Source organism: Amblyomma maculatum, chromosome 1 (assembly GCF_055883805.1).
Source record: "Amblyomma maculatum isolate TAMU_Amacu chromosome 1, ASM5588380v1, whole genome shotgun sequence".
Taxonomy (NCBI): Eukaryota; Metazoa; Arthropoda; class Arachnida; order Ixodida; family Ixodidae; genus Amblyomma; species Amblyomma maculatum.
This window is the reverse complement of record NC_139344.1, coordinates 383,789,297-383,807,408: the sequence shown is the minus strand read 5'-3', so window position 1 is coordinate 383,807,408 and position 18,112 is coordinate 383,789,297. Positions and strand designations below refer to the sequence as shown.

At 47.7% G+C, this 18,112-nt stretch overlaps 2 protein-coding genes and 1 long non-coding RNA gene across 3 annotated transcripts in view; 2 read left to right on the top strand and 1 right to left on the bottom strand.

Moving 5' to 3' along the window:
- Positions 1-18,112, bottom strand: part of LOC146208401 (uncharacterized) — a 73,578-nt gene that overhangs the window by 13,775 nt on the left and 41,691 nt on the right. The window lies entirely within an intron of this gene.
- Positions 429-7,299, top strand: LOC146208404 (uncharacterized). Its single transcript, XM_084593332.1, has 3 exons — positions 429-626; positions 707-824; positions 5,036-7,299. Exon 3 carries the CDS (start codon positions 5,065-5,067, stop codon positions 6,592-6,594), a length of 1,530 nt encoding a protein of 509 aa, XP_084449458.1. The 5' UTR covers positions 429-626; positions 707-824; positions 5,036-5,064; the 3' UTR covers positions 6,595-7,299.
- The window catches only part of LOC146208402 (uncharacterized), a 45,526-nt gene continuing 37,878 nt past the window's right edge, over positions 10,465-18,112 (top strand). The window contains exon 1 of the mRNA XM_084593318.1: positions 10,465-10,877. The gene's annotated coding sequence lies outside the window, so the exon portion shown is untranslated. The remainder of the gene's footprint in view (positions 10,878-18,112) is intronic.

The following is an 18,112-nucleotide window of genomic DNA, read 5'->3' as shown; positions in this document are numbered from 1 at the left end:
CACCTTCGAAAATCTCGGAAATAACGAGGCTTAGCATTACGTGTATCTGTGCAAGTTTCGCAGCAAACCCTCAATCTCAACCCATGTCAACCCCACGCTGTAATATCCCCACCAAAAGAGCAGTGGGAGGCAATTGATAAACAGGTATAGCCCTAATAAAAAAGCGGTGATAGTGACTTTGGTCGGGCAGGCTACCGAGGCTAAAGGGTTCTCGACCGTTTGATTTCCCATCCTATTTTAATTGCTAATAATAATTTGCCTGAGTGTCAGTGAATCAATCAATCAAATGCGAATAAATCCATGTGAGTAGCACTTTCGCGAGCAGCGAACATGGATCGATGATGCCCGATAACGTGTCCACTTCGGCCGCGTTAGTGCTGGAGCACTGCATATAGTCTTCAGGTGAAATGCAAGGTATCAGACCGCGTATAAAATCGCGCACGCACAAACGCATGCACGCACGCTTTCGGGCCCTCTCGGCATAGACGCGTCACCTAGCTCGCTGCCACCAGCACGCATAGACAGCGCTATCAATTCGCTCAAAACTTGCCAACCAAATGCTTCTCACGCATTTCGGCGCAACCCACCGACAGTAATGGCAGAAGTAGTTTTCGCCGCGCTGCATGGTAAGGTGCATGCACATTTTCGAAGTTGGTGCTTGGGATAAAACGCACGCATACGTGACTGAGCTCTATGCTTGCGTTAGCGAAAGCAGCACGCTGCACTGCCTACAACGGAAACGGCGAAGCAGCACACTGCCCTGCCTAGAACGGAGTCGGCGACAACCAGTTACCCGGACGGCAGACACGGACTGGCTCTTAAAGGTAGCACACCTTCGTTTACTAGCAGTACATGTTTGTGGGGCTCTTATACCATCATACTTGTGAAGAATAAGCCTCGAATTTTCAGCTACTAGGATGCATGGCGTGTTCATTCCACGACACTGATGCAGGTTACACGGGTTATTCAGTGTTGTGTGCTGGTTTCACGCTCGTGTACCAGCTCGAGAGGTCGGTTTTAATCATTGTCAGAGGAATTTCACCTTTACAGTAGAAATCTTGCATGTACTATCGTGTATTGGGATTCCCATTTTTGCTTCGGTTGCTTCGTTTGCTGTGCAATGTATACGTAAGTAACTTGTTGTACAAAAGTGGGGAGACCGCTCGAACCGCTGCACTTGTTTTTCTTTGTAAAAAGATGTACCTGAATAATTTGCTCGGGCAAGAAGGCAAGCAAGCATATTAGTTAGGCTACCCTAAGCACAACTTAGAAATAACCGTTTCACTGTCAGAAAAAGCTGTCGTTCAGTCTTGTCAAAACGCGGAGTCTCTCCACTTTTACGCAAGGGTTTACATGCGCATCTTGATTGATATTACAAAAAAAAAAAAAAATGAGTAAGGGAGATAATGCATAGCACATACTCTGGTGACATTTGTCTTTGGTTCCAGTCGCAGCAGCCACATATCAATGCGGGCTAAATGCCAAAGAAAAGTGCGTTCAGATTAAACGCTAGCAGCCTCATGTAGCGTTCGCGAATTTGTAACTTATGTGATCGTTCGTAAACCAGTAAGAGTCCGTTACCACGAAATAAAAGAAAGCGATCAAGCATCTACGTAGTAGTACTAAATTTGTGGCTGTCACGAAAACCATGCGCAGACGCGACGAACAAACAACACAAAAACGTAGTAAAAAAAATAAGCAGGAGAACAAAGGTGATTTAGGCAAATTTGTAATATAGTGCCATGTATCTAAGCTATTACACTCTCCAAGCTTTGGCCACAAGATGAGGCTAAAGGTAATATATTCGCGAAAAAAAAAATGCAGTTCGTAATGTTTCACCTGCCCGTTAACTGAGGCAAAAAAAAAAAAAAATCTGTTTGACAAAGCTCTCCATCGAGCAGCCGCTGAACTGCTCGTGCGACGTCCGCTAGGTCCGAAATGGGTCTTCACTACGAGCATAAGCAAGCTAAGCTAGCACAAAAGCATGCATGTTAGCATTATTTTCGGATTACAGTACACCTTTGCTCATCGCTCTGCAGTGAGACATGGCTCCGTCTTAGCGACTGCGCTCATGCCGTGTCTGAGCGTCGCCGCTTGCGACCCACCAATCGCGAAGGGCCGTATCGCTGGTATCGCTAACCGACCTCGAACGCAGCCAGCTGACGCCAGGACATCGTGGAAGCTCGATAGATAAGCGAGCTTGAGTGATCAGTAAGTTTGATCGCTGCCCGTCGAGCCAGTGACTTCGACTGACTCAGCAGCGCTTCTGAGAGTTGGCGTTCTCTGCGAATAAGGGGCCCTTACAGGTTCTTTTCTTTGCCGGAATCATAAGGGCCATTTTTTAACCTACACTAGCTACACCAGTGCATCAAAAATCCATTGTAGGTATAGGAGATTTGCTATACTGGTGTAGCTGGTGTAGGTTAAAAAAAAAAATGGCCCTATAATTTTGAGGCGAAAGCTTTGTGTGGCTCATCGGCAGCAAAGCCCGGCATTGTCGTGCACCAGATGCAAGGAAGTTATAAAAAAAAAAAAAAAAGACTGCGGTTTTTAATAACCTCTTTGGCCAGAAGTAGTCGCGAAATCTTAGAATGGTCAAGAAGCGGGACTGTGACGTCATTTTCCCCAGGTACTAATCAGAAACCGCGACAAATATGAAAGCCTCTTGACTAACGTGACCTCAAAAAACAACGAATAACTTGGGTGGCGGCGCACTGTAATTATCAGTGGATTTTTTAGGAATTCGACAGCATCATGTTAACTTAATTAGGATCGTTTCTGATGGATTAGTTGGGACGTTAAGCCCCACAAATCAAACAAACCAAACCGTTTCTGATGGATCAAGAGCGGATTACCATGAATTAAGCTGTAGTGCGGCGGATTATGGTAGACTATAGTGTGGATTGTGTGGGGTTGTAGTGCATTAGGGGATTCTACATGGTGGATCAAAGTGGACTGCTGTGGACCAAGGTCTTGGGTTCAGTTTGTTACTGCGGGTGTAGGTCAGTTAAGTTGGATTAGGGTCGACTAAGCATTCGTTATAGTGCATTAAGAATTCGGACGAAGCGTCACTACGGCTGATTACGGTGGTTTGAGCTGAAGTGCGATGTATTACGACTGCATTACATAGCATTAAATTGGAATACGGCGGTTTGGAGAGTTGCGGTAGGTTCCGATGATTGCCATCGAATACGGTGATTAAAGTTGGATTAATTAAGGTTACCTACAGTAGATGAAGTTGAATAATAGTTGATGAGTGGGTGGATTAAAATTAATGCTGACTTTACAATAGAGATGGCTGTAATTGAATTACAGTAATAAAATTGCTGCAATTTATTTTTTTAGGTATTTCTAATGTAATTAATCAGTTTTTGATCTGATAATTTAGTAATGTAATAAATTGTTTTAGGATACTAATTTAGCAACAAAAGTAATAAATTGCTTTCGAAATGAAAAACTAGACTGCAGCTGTGCTTTTTAGTAGACAACACGCTATAGAACGTGCAGCTGAAGAACGACGTGCTGCAAGTCTCAACTATCTACATATTCCCCAGGCAGTAATATGTAAGGCGTCAAGGACATCCAAAGGATCAGATGCAACACAGCCAGAGTTCAAAACTACTTGGGAGCGCGCAGTGGCACTCCCCCGTTGCGTCGGCTAGGCCGCAGTAGTGTCTGGTTACGTTTGTCGCCATAGGAGAGAAGGAGGAGGGGGAGAAGGGGACAGGCGAAAAGGTACATAGCATGAGCATGACTGAGCTCAAGGTGCCGAGGTCGATCCCTGAGACCATGGAAGCAATAAACTAGGTGTTTCCGGCACTTCAAACGGCGGAGACAGCTCCGGGCCAGGAAGGCACTGGTTTCACCGCTCGTTTTTGTCTTGAGCGCAGTAAAAGTGACAAGCGTTCGACCATGCTTGTTTTGTCGCCGTTGTCTGATTTTTGTAATGGCGCGTGCTGTACGAAAGAAAGAGGGTATAGTTGTCTAGGACGGAGTTTTGCCGAGAAGACGAAAGAGTGTGCACCTCATGTCTGGACATTATTGTGAATTTCAGCGAATTATGATGTAATTTAATTCCCTTTCAATATTAATTTTGCCATACATGCTTCATCGCACGTAAGTCGTAACACCTTTCCGTAATCTCTTAAGTGTCGTTTCTGTCAGCATGTATTGTATCTGTCCTGCGTGTGCCTATAGAGCACATAGAGAGAGCAAAATTCGTCATGGCGATATTGCGTCCCAAAGCACAAATGAAAATGGCGCGAATTTCTCTGTACTCTCGAGAATGCCATGATAAGAATGTGCCCCAAAGCAAGGAAGATAACTACTATATTCGTTGGGCCCGCGCCAATATGGTATCCAAACCTCGCGTGTTTTCCTACGCTCCCCATCGCGACCCTGCTACCCCTTCCCTTTATGTATAACAGCCAGGCTCACTGTGCTATTAATCGTCGATACATATTATCGGCTGTGTTAATCGTCAGGCGCATGCCCACACACTTTGCTTCTTTCCCAAATAAGAAATATAAATGAACAGTCAAAAACGGAAGAATTTTGGGAGACCACTGTTGAGCTCACACCCTTCATGAGACTAATCCGACTGGCCGAACACGTCGCCCGGGTCAAGGCTCCAGGCCGTCGTGTCGGTGGATATGTTGATGCCTATCCTGTATCTGTTGGGGATTAAAGTTTTACCACCACCACCACCCGTTAAGCTCTCCTGTATCTGTTGGAGATTAAAATTTTACCACCACCACCCGTTAAGCTCTCGCACACACGCGAGCGCATGCCTTGCGGGTCCATTCGGCTCTTCGTCTTACTGGATCTGCCTGTATCGTCGCCTGAGTGCTGCCGGCAGGAACCAAAGATCCCCACGGGAGGAATAAAACATTTTGTTTTCATGTCCCGCCTCAGCCTGTCTGTGTGTCTCTCGCGGGCAGACAAATCGCTCACACAGTATGGGTTTAGTAACGAGCTTTCCGAAGCAGTAAATTTCATTACAGCTCATGCACTCTTCTTTTCCTCTTCTTTGCAGAAGCGGGGCTATCCCGTTCCTAACGAAGCATGTCAACGGCAGAGCTAGACCTGCAAGCAGGACTGTGGGTGATGCTGCTGGTGCAAGAGCGCGAATCCGGCTTTCCTGTTTGCGACCTGATGACCACCTGCGGTTCTCTTGCTCACGACAAAGAGCTGGCCCCGTACCTCGCTCCAGGCTCCGAGAGCAAGTTTCGCCGCTTTCTTTGCAAAAGGCCTACCTACTTCCATTATGACGCTGATAAGGACACGGTAGCTGTAGCTGAGGACTTGCCGAGAGCCGTGGATCAGTGGCTGGTCAGGTACCTGGCACAGAAAATCCACGAATCGGCGGGGAGTCTTCAGATACGGAACGAAACATGTAGCGAAATCCGGACTGCCCTTCCCGAGTGTATGGCGGACCATTTGAGAATTGCGTATGGTAACAACTTGGAGCTATTCTTCAGGGCGCACCGAAAAGATTTCACGCTTGACGAGAGCGGCAGTTTTGCGCGATTGACTCTCAGCTTTCACGAGAAGAGCATAGCGGCATTCGCTAAGGAGGAAAACTTGGTTATTTTCTTCATTGACCTTCTGCAAAAAATCGGGGCCACAGAAAACCAGCCGTGCCCCGTGCACATTGCGGCAAAGTACCTCCCATTCATGAAAAGCGACGAGAGAAAACTATTTGAAGTGACCTACCGCGGCAACCTGGTCGTGTTTTTTCTTCTTAACAATGGCAATTTTGCCACTATGACAGTCGAAAAGCTATCCGTATATCTCAAAAACTACGATCCGCGTTACGCCGAAGCCTTATTCCTGAAGCAGCTGATCTATATTCAAATCGCACGCACACCTGGACACTCCCGCAAGGTGTATTTGCAGGAGCTGGCTGCAAGAGCAAAGTACTCGTCGTATCCTGTCGCACGAAGTTTTCATGACACCGCTTCGGCACAAGAAAAACTGAGAGCTATCGCCCGGCGTCATCCCATTATCTTCCACATAGACGAACAAAGCAACGAGGTTTGGTTGAGAGAGGAATGCTCATCTTGGCCAGAAGATGAATGGAATGCGGAGGCTGAGGTCCTGGCAGCGATCCACTTCATCCACGTCCTTAGACACATAGATGCCACATCATCGTCGAGGGCAATATGCTTCAACTACATCGTCCAAGCGGCTAGCACAGCGCCACCGAACTGTAAGGTCTACCTGGAATGCGCATACCCCGCTCTGGAAGTCATTGGCTTGTTTCATCTGTACCCTGGCATTTTCGACCTCTCCTCAGTCAACCGGGTCTACCTGAAGGTTGTGCAGGAGGTACCGTCCGTAGAAGCATCGCCAGACGACAACGGAGCGCGGCTGAGAGGTGAAAACGCTGAAGATCAAGCGATCAAATACGTGGCAAAGCTGCTCAAGTATGCGCGCGACTTGAATCCCGAGCTTCTGGCCGTGTGCGTAAAAACTGCACCTCTCCGTGTTCGCAGTTACCTCATGGCACCAGTGGAGGGTCGTCTGCAGTCTGCCATCAACTGCGGCAGGGCTACGTTGTCTAGTGAAGAGGAGGCACATTCATGTGATTAAATGCCAATCACGGATATAACGGATATAATGTAACTTTCAGAGCTTTCGTACGAACCGCAGTTGAACCGTCGCCCAGCGCCAGTCTGCAAAGAAAAAGCATGCACGTTCGAGGAGGGAGGAGTAAGTTTTTAAGGTTCAAGTCCAAGAAGGTAAAGGCCACATTGTGTTTGAAAGGAAAACAAAGCCTAGGAGGGAGCTGTTGGAGGAAGACGTGTGACATGGCTAATGAGATGTGCGCCATCACTGCATCGAAAGAAACCAGTATATACTTGGAGGACGCATCTGGAACAAAGAGACGTCTAAAGGCACAGCCTTCATATGTCGTCAAGAGACCAACGTATATATCGAGTTAATAGTTGACTTTTGTGCAATGAGGTTAGGTGGAGACTCAGGCCAGTGCTAGGGTGTTGTCAAAAATAGTGAAGAATAAATAAGCAAAGCTTAGAGGCATTCGAAGAAAGTGACAAATTAAATGTGAGCTTTTGATTATAAAAGAGGGTATTCGACAATTGAAAAGCGCGATGTGACCTCTTTATGGAGACAGTGATAAGTCCTTATTTTTGCAGGCAGTGTTATGCTTGTATCTAGTCGTATTTTGGTGATTAATGTTACATTAAGTAAGTACCATCACCGCTTACTACACAAAATGCATTACATGTTGGCACATCTGTTGGTAAAGGATCAAAATAAATGGGCAATAGAAGACAGCATTTTGATTTCTTTGTTAATTTTCGCACAATACGCATAGTATCGCAACTCCGGATTATATTGCTTCCCGCCCAGCGTCCTGCGCGGTAACCCGCCGACACAGGTTCAGCAATACAAAAGCGCGCTCTATTTTTCAGTTACTCGTGCACTGCAAAATTGCGCCTCTGTTCTCGGCCGATCATCGTGCATGACGCCGTCTTGCGAAGGAAAGAAACGAAAGTACGAGTTTCGAAAGAGTTTTGCTGCGTTTCATTTTAAGTCCTTCTCGCTTGACAATTCGCAGAGTGCCATTTTGTCGTTTCCCGATGCAAGCAGTCGAAGCGCCCCGGATGACGCTATGATTTTGAATAAATTATTCTCACTTTACACCGAACATCGGGTGATAGTTACGACATGTGTTTTCCGAATTCTCCCGGTCGAAATATTTTCAATGGATGTCGTAACGTGAAGTTTAATTTTATGCACAGTTAGCTTATTAACGGTATTTAAAATCGTAGTTAATACCTGCGATTAGTGTAGTGCATCCGTACTCGGCACAAGATGTCCGACGATGTATGGCTTGATGTCGAGTAAAAATAAATTTAATCACAAATGGCTAATTAACGGTAATTAATTAGTAAATAAAATTATTCAATTGCAATTTTACTCGACATAAGCTATCCAACGATATATGACGATGTGCTGTGCAGTTCAATTTTTAATCTCACGTAACTAATTAACCTTGGAATCCATTTTGTTACCTTAAAGGGCCACTGTCCAGGGAAGGCCCTTTTAAGCAAAGGAGCCCAGTGTTTCGATCAGGTACCGGAGATAGTCTCTGCAAAATGCTACAGTGACACGCGCGCCGCAAAGCATCGAAAATACAATTCAAAGCTCTCTCATGCTCTCCTTCGGGAAGCCAGCTTCCCCGTTTCCTGCGCTGGCCCGACGAGCCACAGTAATGACGTACGTACCGCGAACGACGTCCATTGGTCCGTCTCGCTAACTGACGGGAGAAGGATGGGTGTCTACCGCTCGCTGCGCGCTTTTCCCTCGCCGCAGCCAGACTGAATCCAGCGGCGCGTGCTCCCTCGGCCGTTTTTTTTCTTTTTTTTTTTTTCGCGCTCGCGGAATGCCACACCCCACCTCCCGCCAAACGCGGAGGAGGAAGGGGAATTTGTCTTGCGGAGGCTAGACGACCTCGGGCAGGAGAGCGAAAAACCTTTGCGAGGGAACGGAAGGAGAGAAGCATGACAGAATCGGGCGATTGCGGTGGCTGTAACTCCGTTATTAGTTACTATTTTCAAAAACATTTTGCGGCTTTGCGTTCTAGGGGCGAAGTCTCACAGTCACCGTGGAAGAAAATATTTTCGACCGGAGGGTGGACAGTGGGCCTTTAAGCGACCATCGGTTATCCTCTCTTCGCACCACATGTCCTGCCCATGCCCATTTCTTCTTCTTGATTTCCACTAGAATGTCAGTACCTTGAGTTATTTCTCTGACCCACTCTGCACGCTTCCTATCTCTTAATGTTACCCCTACCATTTTTCTTTCCATAGCCCTCTGCGTTGTCCTCAACTTAAGTAGAACCCTCTTGGTTAGCCTCCACGTTTCAGCCCCATAGGTGAGTACAGGTAAGATGCAACTGTTGTCACTTTCCTCTTGAGCGATACCGGTAAGCTGCTAGTCATAATCTGCGAGTGCTTGCCAAATGCGCTCTATCCCGATCTTATTTTTCTTATTTCCTTTTCATGGTCCGGATCTGCGGTTACTACCTGTCCTAAGTAGACATTCGCCTAATACTTCCAGTGCTTCGCTACCTAACGTAAACTGCTGTTCCTTCCCGAGACTGTTGAACATTACCTTAGCATTCTGCAAACTGATTTTCAAGCCTACCTTTGTACTTTTCCTGTCTAGGTCACCAATCATTCTTTACAGTTCATCATCTGAGTTACTTAGCAAGGCAAGGAAGGCTCCCGTGTGCTGTGCGATGTCAGTGCACGTTAAAGAACCCCAGGTGGTCAAAATTTCCGGAGTCCTCCGCTACGGCGTCTCTCATAGCCTGAGTAAATTTGGGACGTTAAACCCCACAAACCAACCAATCAACCAACCATTGTTTTAGGCGCCTAAGTGTAGTGGCTTGTTCTCGGCTTAGTGTGTCATGTGGAAGTGCGTACTTTCTACGCCTTTCCCTACACGCTCGTATTGTAACAGTGATTGAAAGTTGCACACAAGCATTTTTCACTCTTCAAAACAGTCGGTAGCGTATGTGCAGGCTTTCCGAAGAAGCAGTTTAGGTTGAAAGCGATCTGGTGCGACTCACGTTGGGACCCTGAGTACTTCTCTTTCTGCGCACAGGGCTGCACAAGGGGACAATTACGGCGTAGTCACCAGCGTGATTCTTCAGCCCGTTCAAGCAGAAGTGGTTAGTCTTAATAATCTGTTCGACTTCGAGAAAGCACAGTGATTTCACGCCACAGCCTCGAAATCGAAGCAGAGTATATATAACAGCACTAACAGCACCAAACGAAAGCTCCGCCGTGAGCCGGGATAGACGCACTATTGTAGACAAGTAACTTTTCCGGAGTTATAAGGTGTTTCCAGTTGAGAATTCCTAAAGTAGGGAGCCCGAAATAAAAACAAATCATGAACGAACTCTTTGCCGCGGCGGACGTAATTAATCGTGGAAACTCTGCATTACGTCTCGTTAGCTAAAATACACAAACATTCTAATTAGGTAACGCATTTGGGTGGTTAATACCAATAAGGAGTTTCAAGCCGTGGGCAAAACAGTGCATTATAAATTTTGAAACGATGAGTAAGTCATTTTCTAAAGCCCTGCTGGGAGAGGAGAGCCGGTGCTTCTCTTCCGCAATAAACCGAAACTGAGCGCATTAGACGCCCGCGAATTTCGCTGGAAACGGCACGGTCCTGAAGACGTGTTGCAGCGACTACGCTGCCTGTCTGTTCATGCACTTCATTTTTCTCCCTCACTCTCATGAATAATGATCACGCAGTTGGCAATGACTGTACGTTTCCTTGCACCATGAAGCGAAGCGATAGCATGCATCAACAGCGCCATCAATTATATAACCATGTATCCTTCCTCCATGACCATGTAAGATGGACAAATAGACAAGAAACAAGTTAGTATAGCGAAGGGTTGGTTGGGAGGCTGGTGGTGTAGCACAAGGGAAACGGGAAAATACGAAACCAATGGCTGATTAGACACTCAAATCAAACAGAGAAATGAAATTATAGGCTAGGCGGCGCAAGCTGCCGTCCAGTACAAAGGGCAAGGTCAGCAGAATTCATTAATCCATGTGGCGCCACCACTTGATCAATTTGAGCTGAATGACGGTTGGTGATCCCTCCAAAATGCATTTCGGCGCCTGTCGGCTCCAAGTGTAGGGACCGTAGTTAACGTAGTTCGATTGCGTTGATATTAGCACCGCTTTGTCGGGAAATCTTCATAAGACGTGGACGGTTGAACTATAGTGAAACGCGTTTGCAACGCATGACAGCGCTTCCCTCCCGCAACGGCGATTAAACTTCCTGCACAGCGCTCGCTGGAGTTCGGAGTTCGACTTTCACAGGTGAGCGCTCGGTTTTTAAGCAGTGCGTACGTGTCAGACTGTGAAGATTTATCTCGAAAGTGGCTTTAGAGTTGCCTTCATGACAACTCACGTGAGTCGGCTGGTGTTGAGTGGAGGTCTCGGCCGGTCGGGGTGCGTGCTTGGTTACGCTGTTGTCCAGTCCGTTCATTCCCGAGCCCCTGAGGCAGATATATATTGCTTCGAGGCGTGTGTATTTTTCAGCGTTATACTGTGTTATTACTAGGGCCTGGAATTTCAGGCGCTTGTCTAAACATGCCTAAAAGGAGGGTTTTTGCACTTGTCTGACGTTTTGTCATATTTAAGGAAATACTGCATATTTAACTGCATTTGCTGCTTATAAATGCGTAAATCTTCAATTTCGGTCCTCGGTGCCGTTGTTCATTTTTGAGACATCTGTCTACGTATGGTGGAAGACGCGCGCCGGTGCGCGGGACCTCGCCAAACGTTTCTCGAAGTGTGTAACCCGATACACAAGGCAGCGCCGTCCAGCCGGGGACTATCGCGTCATCGCCTCAACGCGCTGCGTCCAGCCGGGGGCCGTCGACTCAACGAGCGCGAGATTTGCACACTCGCGCGCTCACTGCTCACTCGTCAATCGGTCGACTCTCAGCCGCCTGCACCGCCTCAAATAATGACCACTTATTTCCATACTGTTTCCAGAACACGCGACAGCTGGTTCACAACCTTTGCTTCATCAGTGCTCTTCATTTCATTTGTTATTGACGCGCCGAATGAAAAGGCATTGAGAGGCACCCGTTGCAGGCGGCAGTGGGATTAGCAGTATGGAGAGATTTTTTTTTTTTTTCGAAATGGAAGAACTGTACTTTTTGGCAATGGCAGTGGGTTTCGCAGTTTGGAGAGGTTTTTTTCTGATGATGGAGCTGTTTTTCTTTTTTTTTTTCCTTTTGCAGTAAAGCACAGTTCCATCATTTGAAAAGAAAAAAGAAAGAAACCTCTCTAAACTGCTAAACCCCCACTGCGTGCAACGATCTCCTCTCGATACAGGCGTGCGAAGCTTCAGTATCAAGTTGTAAGTGATGCCTTGTAGCGCAACAACTCGCTACCAACAAGCACATTGCAAACCTGAAGCGAACGAAAGAGGGGACATCGCAGTTCCTACTGGCAGGGGCTTTCGGCGGTAGTTCAACATCAGAGAAATCGTCATTTGCCACATAGTGGGGTCAAGCATTTTTGGCGGCAGATATCCCGTGGGGGAAACTGACCAACAGTGATTTTGGTAGCTTTCTGGAAAATTACACCAAGCAGCATGTTCCAGGTGAATCAACGCATACTTGAAAGAGTATTACGCGGATGCTCTCGCCCAAATTAGAGATCAGATTGGGGACAACAACATTTGGCGTCAGTCGACGAAACTACGGATGCTCGGACTATAAGTAACCAATTTCATTATCAAAACATTGAGCCTAGAGAAAGCCAGATGAGAAATCCAGCTCGACGCAGATGTTCTTGATCAGGTGAGCCGTTGTAATAATAATTGGTTCACAGGAAGGGAAAGGCGCAGTATCTGTCACACTTGTTTCTGTGGACACCTGAACCGCGCCGTAGGGGAAGGGAAGAGGGTGGGAGTGAAAGTGAATAGAGAGAAAGAGGAGCCGTAGTGGAGGCCTACGGAATAATTTCGACCACGTTGTTACGACTGTGTCCAAATGTGTCCCTATATTTTCCCTAAGTGGACGCGTTAGTATCTAGCACAAAACAGGAGGGCCTATGACGAGCTCAGCTCGTCACAAGCGATCGGCACTTTTTTTGCTTATGACGAGCTGAGGTCGCCAGCTTTTCACAATGTATAAAGAGGCTTTTGGCGAGCCCAACTCTTGAAACGGTACTGTACCACATAAAACATAGATGGCAGCACGGGTCCCATCGTTGGCGTTTTTCTTGAATGCAATTTTGAACAGTAGATGGCGGAATTCCTGCATCCCGTTTCCCGCGTTTTCTAAAACATGGCATCATGCGTGCGTGGATTTGGTGCGGGAGATTCCTTTTTTTTTATTTAATACCTTCGTCGAACACCGGCTAAGCAATGTCAGGATTGAACACACGCTCACCGAACTCATACCGACCAAGCAAAGAAAAAACAGCATCTTCATGTTGAACATCTACAGTAACCCATCGCGGAGACTCCAGAGGTTTAAAGCCATTCTTAACAAGGCAAGCACGACGGCCGGCCAGAGCACGCTGATCGCATGCGGCGACTTTAATGCGATGGATCCGGCGTGGGGCTACGTCAAAAGTGATTCGAAAGGCAGAAACCTATCCCAAGACGCGGCGGAACTCGACTATACCCTCATAACCGACCCGGCTTACCCAACGAGAATTGGCAACTCCGTGTCCCGAGATACCAGCCCCGACCTCACGTTCGTCAAGAACAACGAACCGATCACGATCACGTGGAGGAACACGGGGGTGGACCTCGGTAGCGACCACATGATATTGGAAATCGTCATACCGGAGCAGAGCAGTACCAAAGTCAGGAAACATACGTGGATCGATTGGTCTGCTTTCAGAGATAACAGAAATCAGGAAGCGGAAGAGACCGAAATCGACGACATCGACGCGTGGACCAACAAGATCCTCCAAGATGTTCGAAACTCAACCAAAGACATAGTAACAGATGGAAACAACAACGCCTTAATCGTAGGCTACGAAAGAAAGTCGCAGAACTCAACAGAGCAATCGAGGACCACTGTCGAACGCTATGTGCGCAACAGTGGAACGAGATATGCAACGCTGCCGACGGCCAGATGCACAACGGGAAAACATGGAACTTGCTGAAGCATCTGCTCGACGAAACCAAGACTAAGTCACACCAAAGGGACCGACTGGCGAAACTCATCCATCGAGAAGTCACTAAACACGGCGCCGATAAGGTGACGAAACACATCAGCGACAGATACCTGCCGACTACGCCCACGGAGTGCCATGGGCCGTACGGGGGGCTGCCCAACGCCCGTCTCGACAGAGATATAGACGTAGAAGAAGTTCGCACGGCACTGCAGGACCTCAACAACAGGTCGGCGGCCGGGCTGGACCGCATCACCAACAAGGCGCTTAAGAACCTCGACGACAAATCCATAGAAAGCCTCACGAGTTATTACAACAAATTCTGGAAAACGGGAACGCTGCCGACGCAGTGGAAGAAGGCCAAGATCATCCTAATCCCCAAGCCGGGCAAGCCATCCGACACGGATAACCTCCGACCCATATCGCTCACATCTTGCGTGGGCAAGGTGTTGGAGCACGTCCTGCTCAACAGGTGGCAAGAATACCTCGAGAAAGAAGATCTCTACCCGGAAACGATCATTGGCTTCAGGCAGCATCTAAGTACCTAAGACGCCATGATACAGCTCAAGCACCAGATCATCGATGGCAAAACTGGCGACAACATAGCAGTACTGGGACTCGACCTACAGAGCGCCTTCGACAAGGTGAAGCACTCAGCGATCCTATCCCAAGTATCGAAACTCAACATGGGAGAGAGATCATACAATTACATCAAAGACTTCCTCACGGACAGAACGGCCGAGCTCAAAGCGGGGGACCTCCAAGCACAGGAGAAGAAGCTGGGAAGCACAGGCACACCTCAGGGATCGGTCATCTCGCCGGTGCTTTTCAATCTCGTGATGATAGGAGTGGCCGAAAGGCTCAAGAACATGAAGGAAGTCCGACATACGATATACGCGGACGACATAACGCTGTGGGTGGAAGGGGGCAGCGATGCCCACATCGAATCCACCCTACAGGCGGCCGTCGATGCGATCGAAGACCAACTCGACGGAACGGGGCTCAGATGCTCGCCGAGCAAGTCGGAGCTCCTCGTCTACCCGCCCGTCAAGCACCGCAAACCTAAGAGCAGCCCGAGAGAGTACGAGGCAATCAAAGTCAAGACCAGAGAGGGAAACGCGATCCAAGAGTCAACAAGATCAGAGTGTTGGGGATGACGATCGAGACGCACGGCAGAAACGGCGAGACCGTCACCCGGCTCATTGCGAAAGCGGCGAACGCCACGAGACTACTCAAACGAGTCACGAACAAGAAAAGTGGAATGAAGGAAGAGAGCCTGATCAGAATGATCCACTCGTTCGTCATATGTCACGTAGCGTACGTGGCGGCCTACCACAAGTGGAACAAGAGCGAGAGAAACAAGATAGATATACTCATCCGCAGAGCCTACAAGACGGCACTGGGACTGTTCGAAACAACGAGCACCAAACGCCTCCTGCAGCTAGGGGTGCACAACACGCTGGAGGAGATAGCGGAGGCCCAACATGCCGCACAGCTCGAAAGACTGTCTACGACCAAGGCCGGCCGGAAAATCCTGGACAACCTGGGAATTGGATATCAAGGCAGGGAGCAGACGCAGCTCTCCGTCCCCGATGAGATCAGGCGCAACATTAGAGTGGACTCGGTACCGAAGAACATGCACCCGGAGTATAACAAAGGGAGGAGAGCAGCGAGAGCCAAGGCGCTGATAGGCAGCACGCGGCCGACACACACGCACGCTACGTTGACGCGGCTGAGTATGCCAAGATACACGGGTTCACGACGGTCGTCGTCGACGCGACCGGTACCGTTCGCACGACCGCCAGCACGAGATGCACCAAGGCAGAGCAAGCGGAGGAGGTGGCCATCGCCCTGGCCATCGCCGACCGCGACTGCCACACAGTGCTATGCGACTCGAGGCAGGCGGTGAGAAATTACGCCAAAGGCAGGATAGCGAAAGAAGCTGTGCGCATACTGCAGGCAACCAAAAACGACAAAGGCAGCAGACAAGTGAGAATCAAGTGGTTCCCAGCGCACGCGGGCGAGGCGTCAGACCGCAACGCCAACCACAACGAGACGGCACACGCTGAGGGGCGCGCCTCGGTCGACTGGCCGCTGTGGTTCAGCACCAAAGACCGCATGACGGACTACAACGAAATAACCAAGGTGTTCCGCCTAGCTCGCAGAACTCTTCCACCCCCTTGCTCGGGGCTCAGTCGAGAGCAAGCCGTTTTATTCAGACAGCTACAGACGGGCTCACTCCCCAGTCCGTTGCTGATGCATAGAATGTATCCCGAGACGCACCCGACAGACAAATGCAGAGTCTGCCGAACGGAGACTGCCGGCTTCGCACACATGCTGTGGAATTGTACCCAGTACCAGGAAGAAGCTAAGTCTGGGAGGATCCCGCCGCGACTGGAAGCAGCCGCAGGGAGCGACAATCAAGAGGAGCAACTCTGGGCCGTCCAGCAGGTCATCAAGGCGCTGGCCCGGCAGGGAACCAGCGAGCCGGCCACGGCGAGCGGGGACCCAGGCGGGGACCCAGGCCAGGGGACGTAGGCCCCGTCCGGAGCGCGCGTTCTACTGCAGGCCCCGAATAAACGTTTTACCAATCCAATACAATTTAATACTGTGAATCTCATCAGGGATTGTAACAGGAAGGGCTGTGAGCATATTATACTAAAGCACAATAATTCATGGTGTAGAGTGTTACATGCAGCTTACAACAATTGAAGAACACAGGATATATCACATATATTAATTACATGACTACGGATGATACAGCGAGGGGATCAATATTAGTTGTAATTGACAGTCAAGGCACAATCAAGGTTTAAAAAACTAAAAAAGGAAAAAATCGACTATAATGAATTCACAACTTGAATCAGGCACGAACAGGCAAATAAAAATAACAAGAGAACAAGGAAGCATAAAAATAAGCAATACAATTGTTACTGAAATGGGTATAATTCATCTGCAACAAGGGAACAAAACTCAGCTAAAGACGTGCTGTTAGTAATGCGCGTGTGTAGATTGTTCCATTCTCGTGTTGCCCTTGGAAAAAATGAGTATTTGAAAATATCAGTATGAAATGAGAATTCGCCTAATGTATGCGTAAGGTTATAACGGGTTAATCTGTTCGAGGAAGTCGGCATGTACTTTGTATTAGGCAGTTTTAGTTGATTGTGTATTATCTGGTATATTATTTTAAGTCTTGCAAGATAGGCTCTGTTTTCTAAGGTTAGTAGTTCTGCACGTTTGAGTAATTCTGTTGGTGAGTCTGTAATAGAGTGTTTATTGTATATAAATCTTAGTGCCTTTCTTTGTACTGCCTCCAGTTTTTTAATGAGCTGTTTAGTAAACGGGAACCAAACGGGATTAGCGTACTCTAGTACCGGTCTGACAAGTGTTTTATATGCAAGTAACTTTGTTCTAGGTGGTGCTAGTTTAAGACGCCTGTTAATAAAGAATAGCTGTTTTAGGGCGGTTGACGCGATGTTGTTAACGTGAGAGTTCCAGTGGAAGTAAGAAGTTAGTGTCACACCAAGATACTTATGCTCATGAACAGATCCAAGGGGAATGTTGTTAAGGGTGTACTGAAATGCTGATGAATGCTTTTTTCTTGTTATAGATAAAAGAACAGACTGTTTAAAATTGATATTCATTTGCCAGTCCTGGCACCACTGATATACTGCTGTTATGGCGTTGTTTAAAGCGTCGTATGATAGCGCAAGTTGTTGTTGTTGTAGTGGTTATTTATTGTATGTACAAAAGGAAAGAAAAGATGTTTGCCAGCCCCGGTATCTACTATCTCATATCTGAAGCACCTGAACTGGGGCGGCGGAAATAGAGGGATAACGAGGAGAAGGTAGAGGAAATCAAAGAGGTGAGTGATAGGGAGAAAGAAAAGGGTAGGTAAAAATAAAAGAAATATATACACTATGGTACAGGCGCAAGTGATGACGATGCCGCTTTTTTTTTTTGTTCTTCAAGTGAAGAGGATAGTGATGACATTTTTACCGACAGCGAGTCAGAAGCGGAAGACAGAATTTATTGATGACGATGCCGTTTTTTTGTTCTTCAAGTGCACTCTAAGAACAGAAGGAGTACTAGAACTCCATTTGGAGGAGTTTTCGCTTGTCCCATATACGACTCCTTTTTCCAGAGTAAAAGAACTCTCTCTAGCCATAGAGTAATCGGACTCCACTGATGGAGTACTGCGCTACTCCTGTGAATAGAGTAAAGGTACTCCTCCGAAAGGAGTAAAACTACACACTGTAGTAGCGTCCTGCAACTCTTCCAGGAGGAGTTCAAGGACTCCACTGATAGGAGTGCCTGTACTCCTTCAAGGAGCTTTTACTCCTTTTGATGGAATTTCATGGCCTGTTTTACATATCCTACCATTTTTTAAACCAGTTCCAGCCATACGT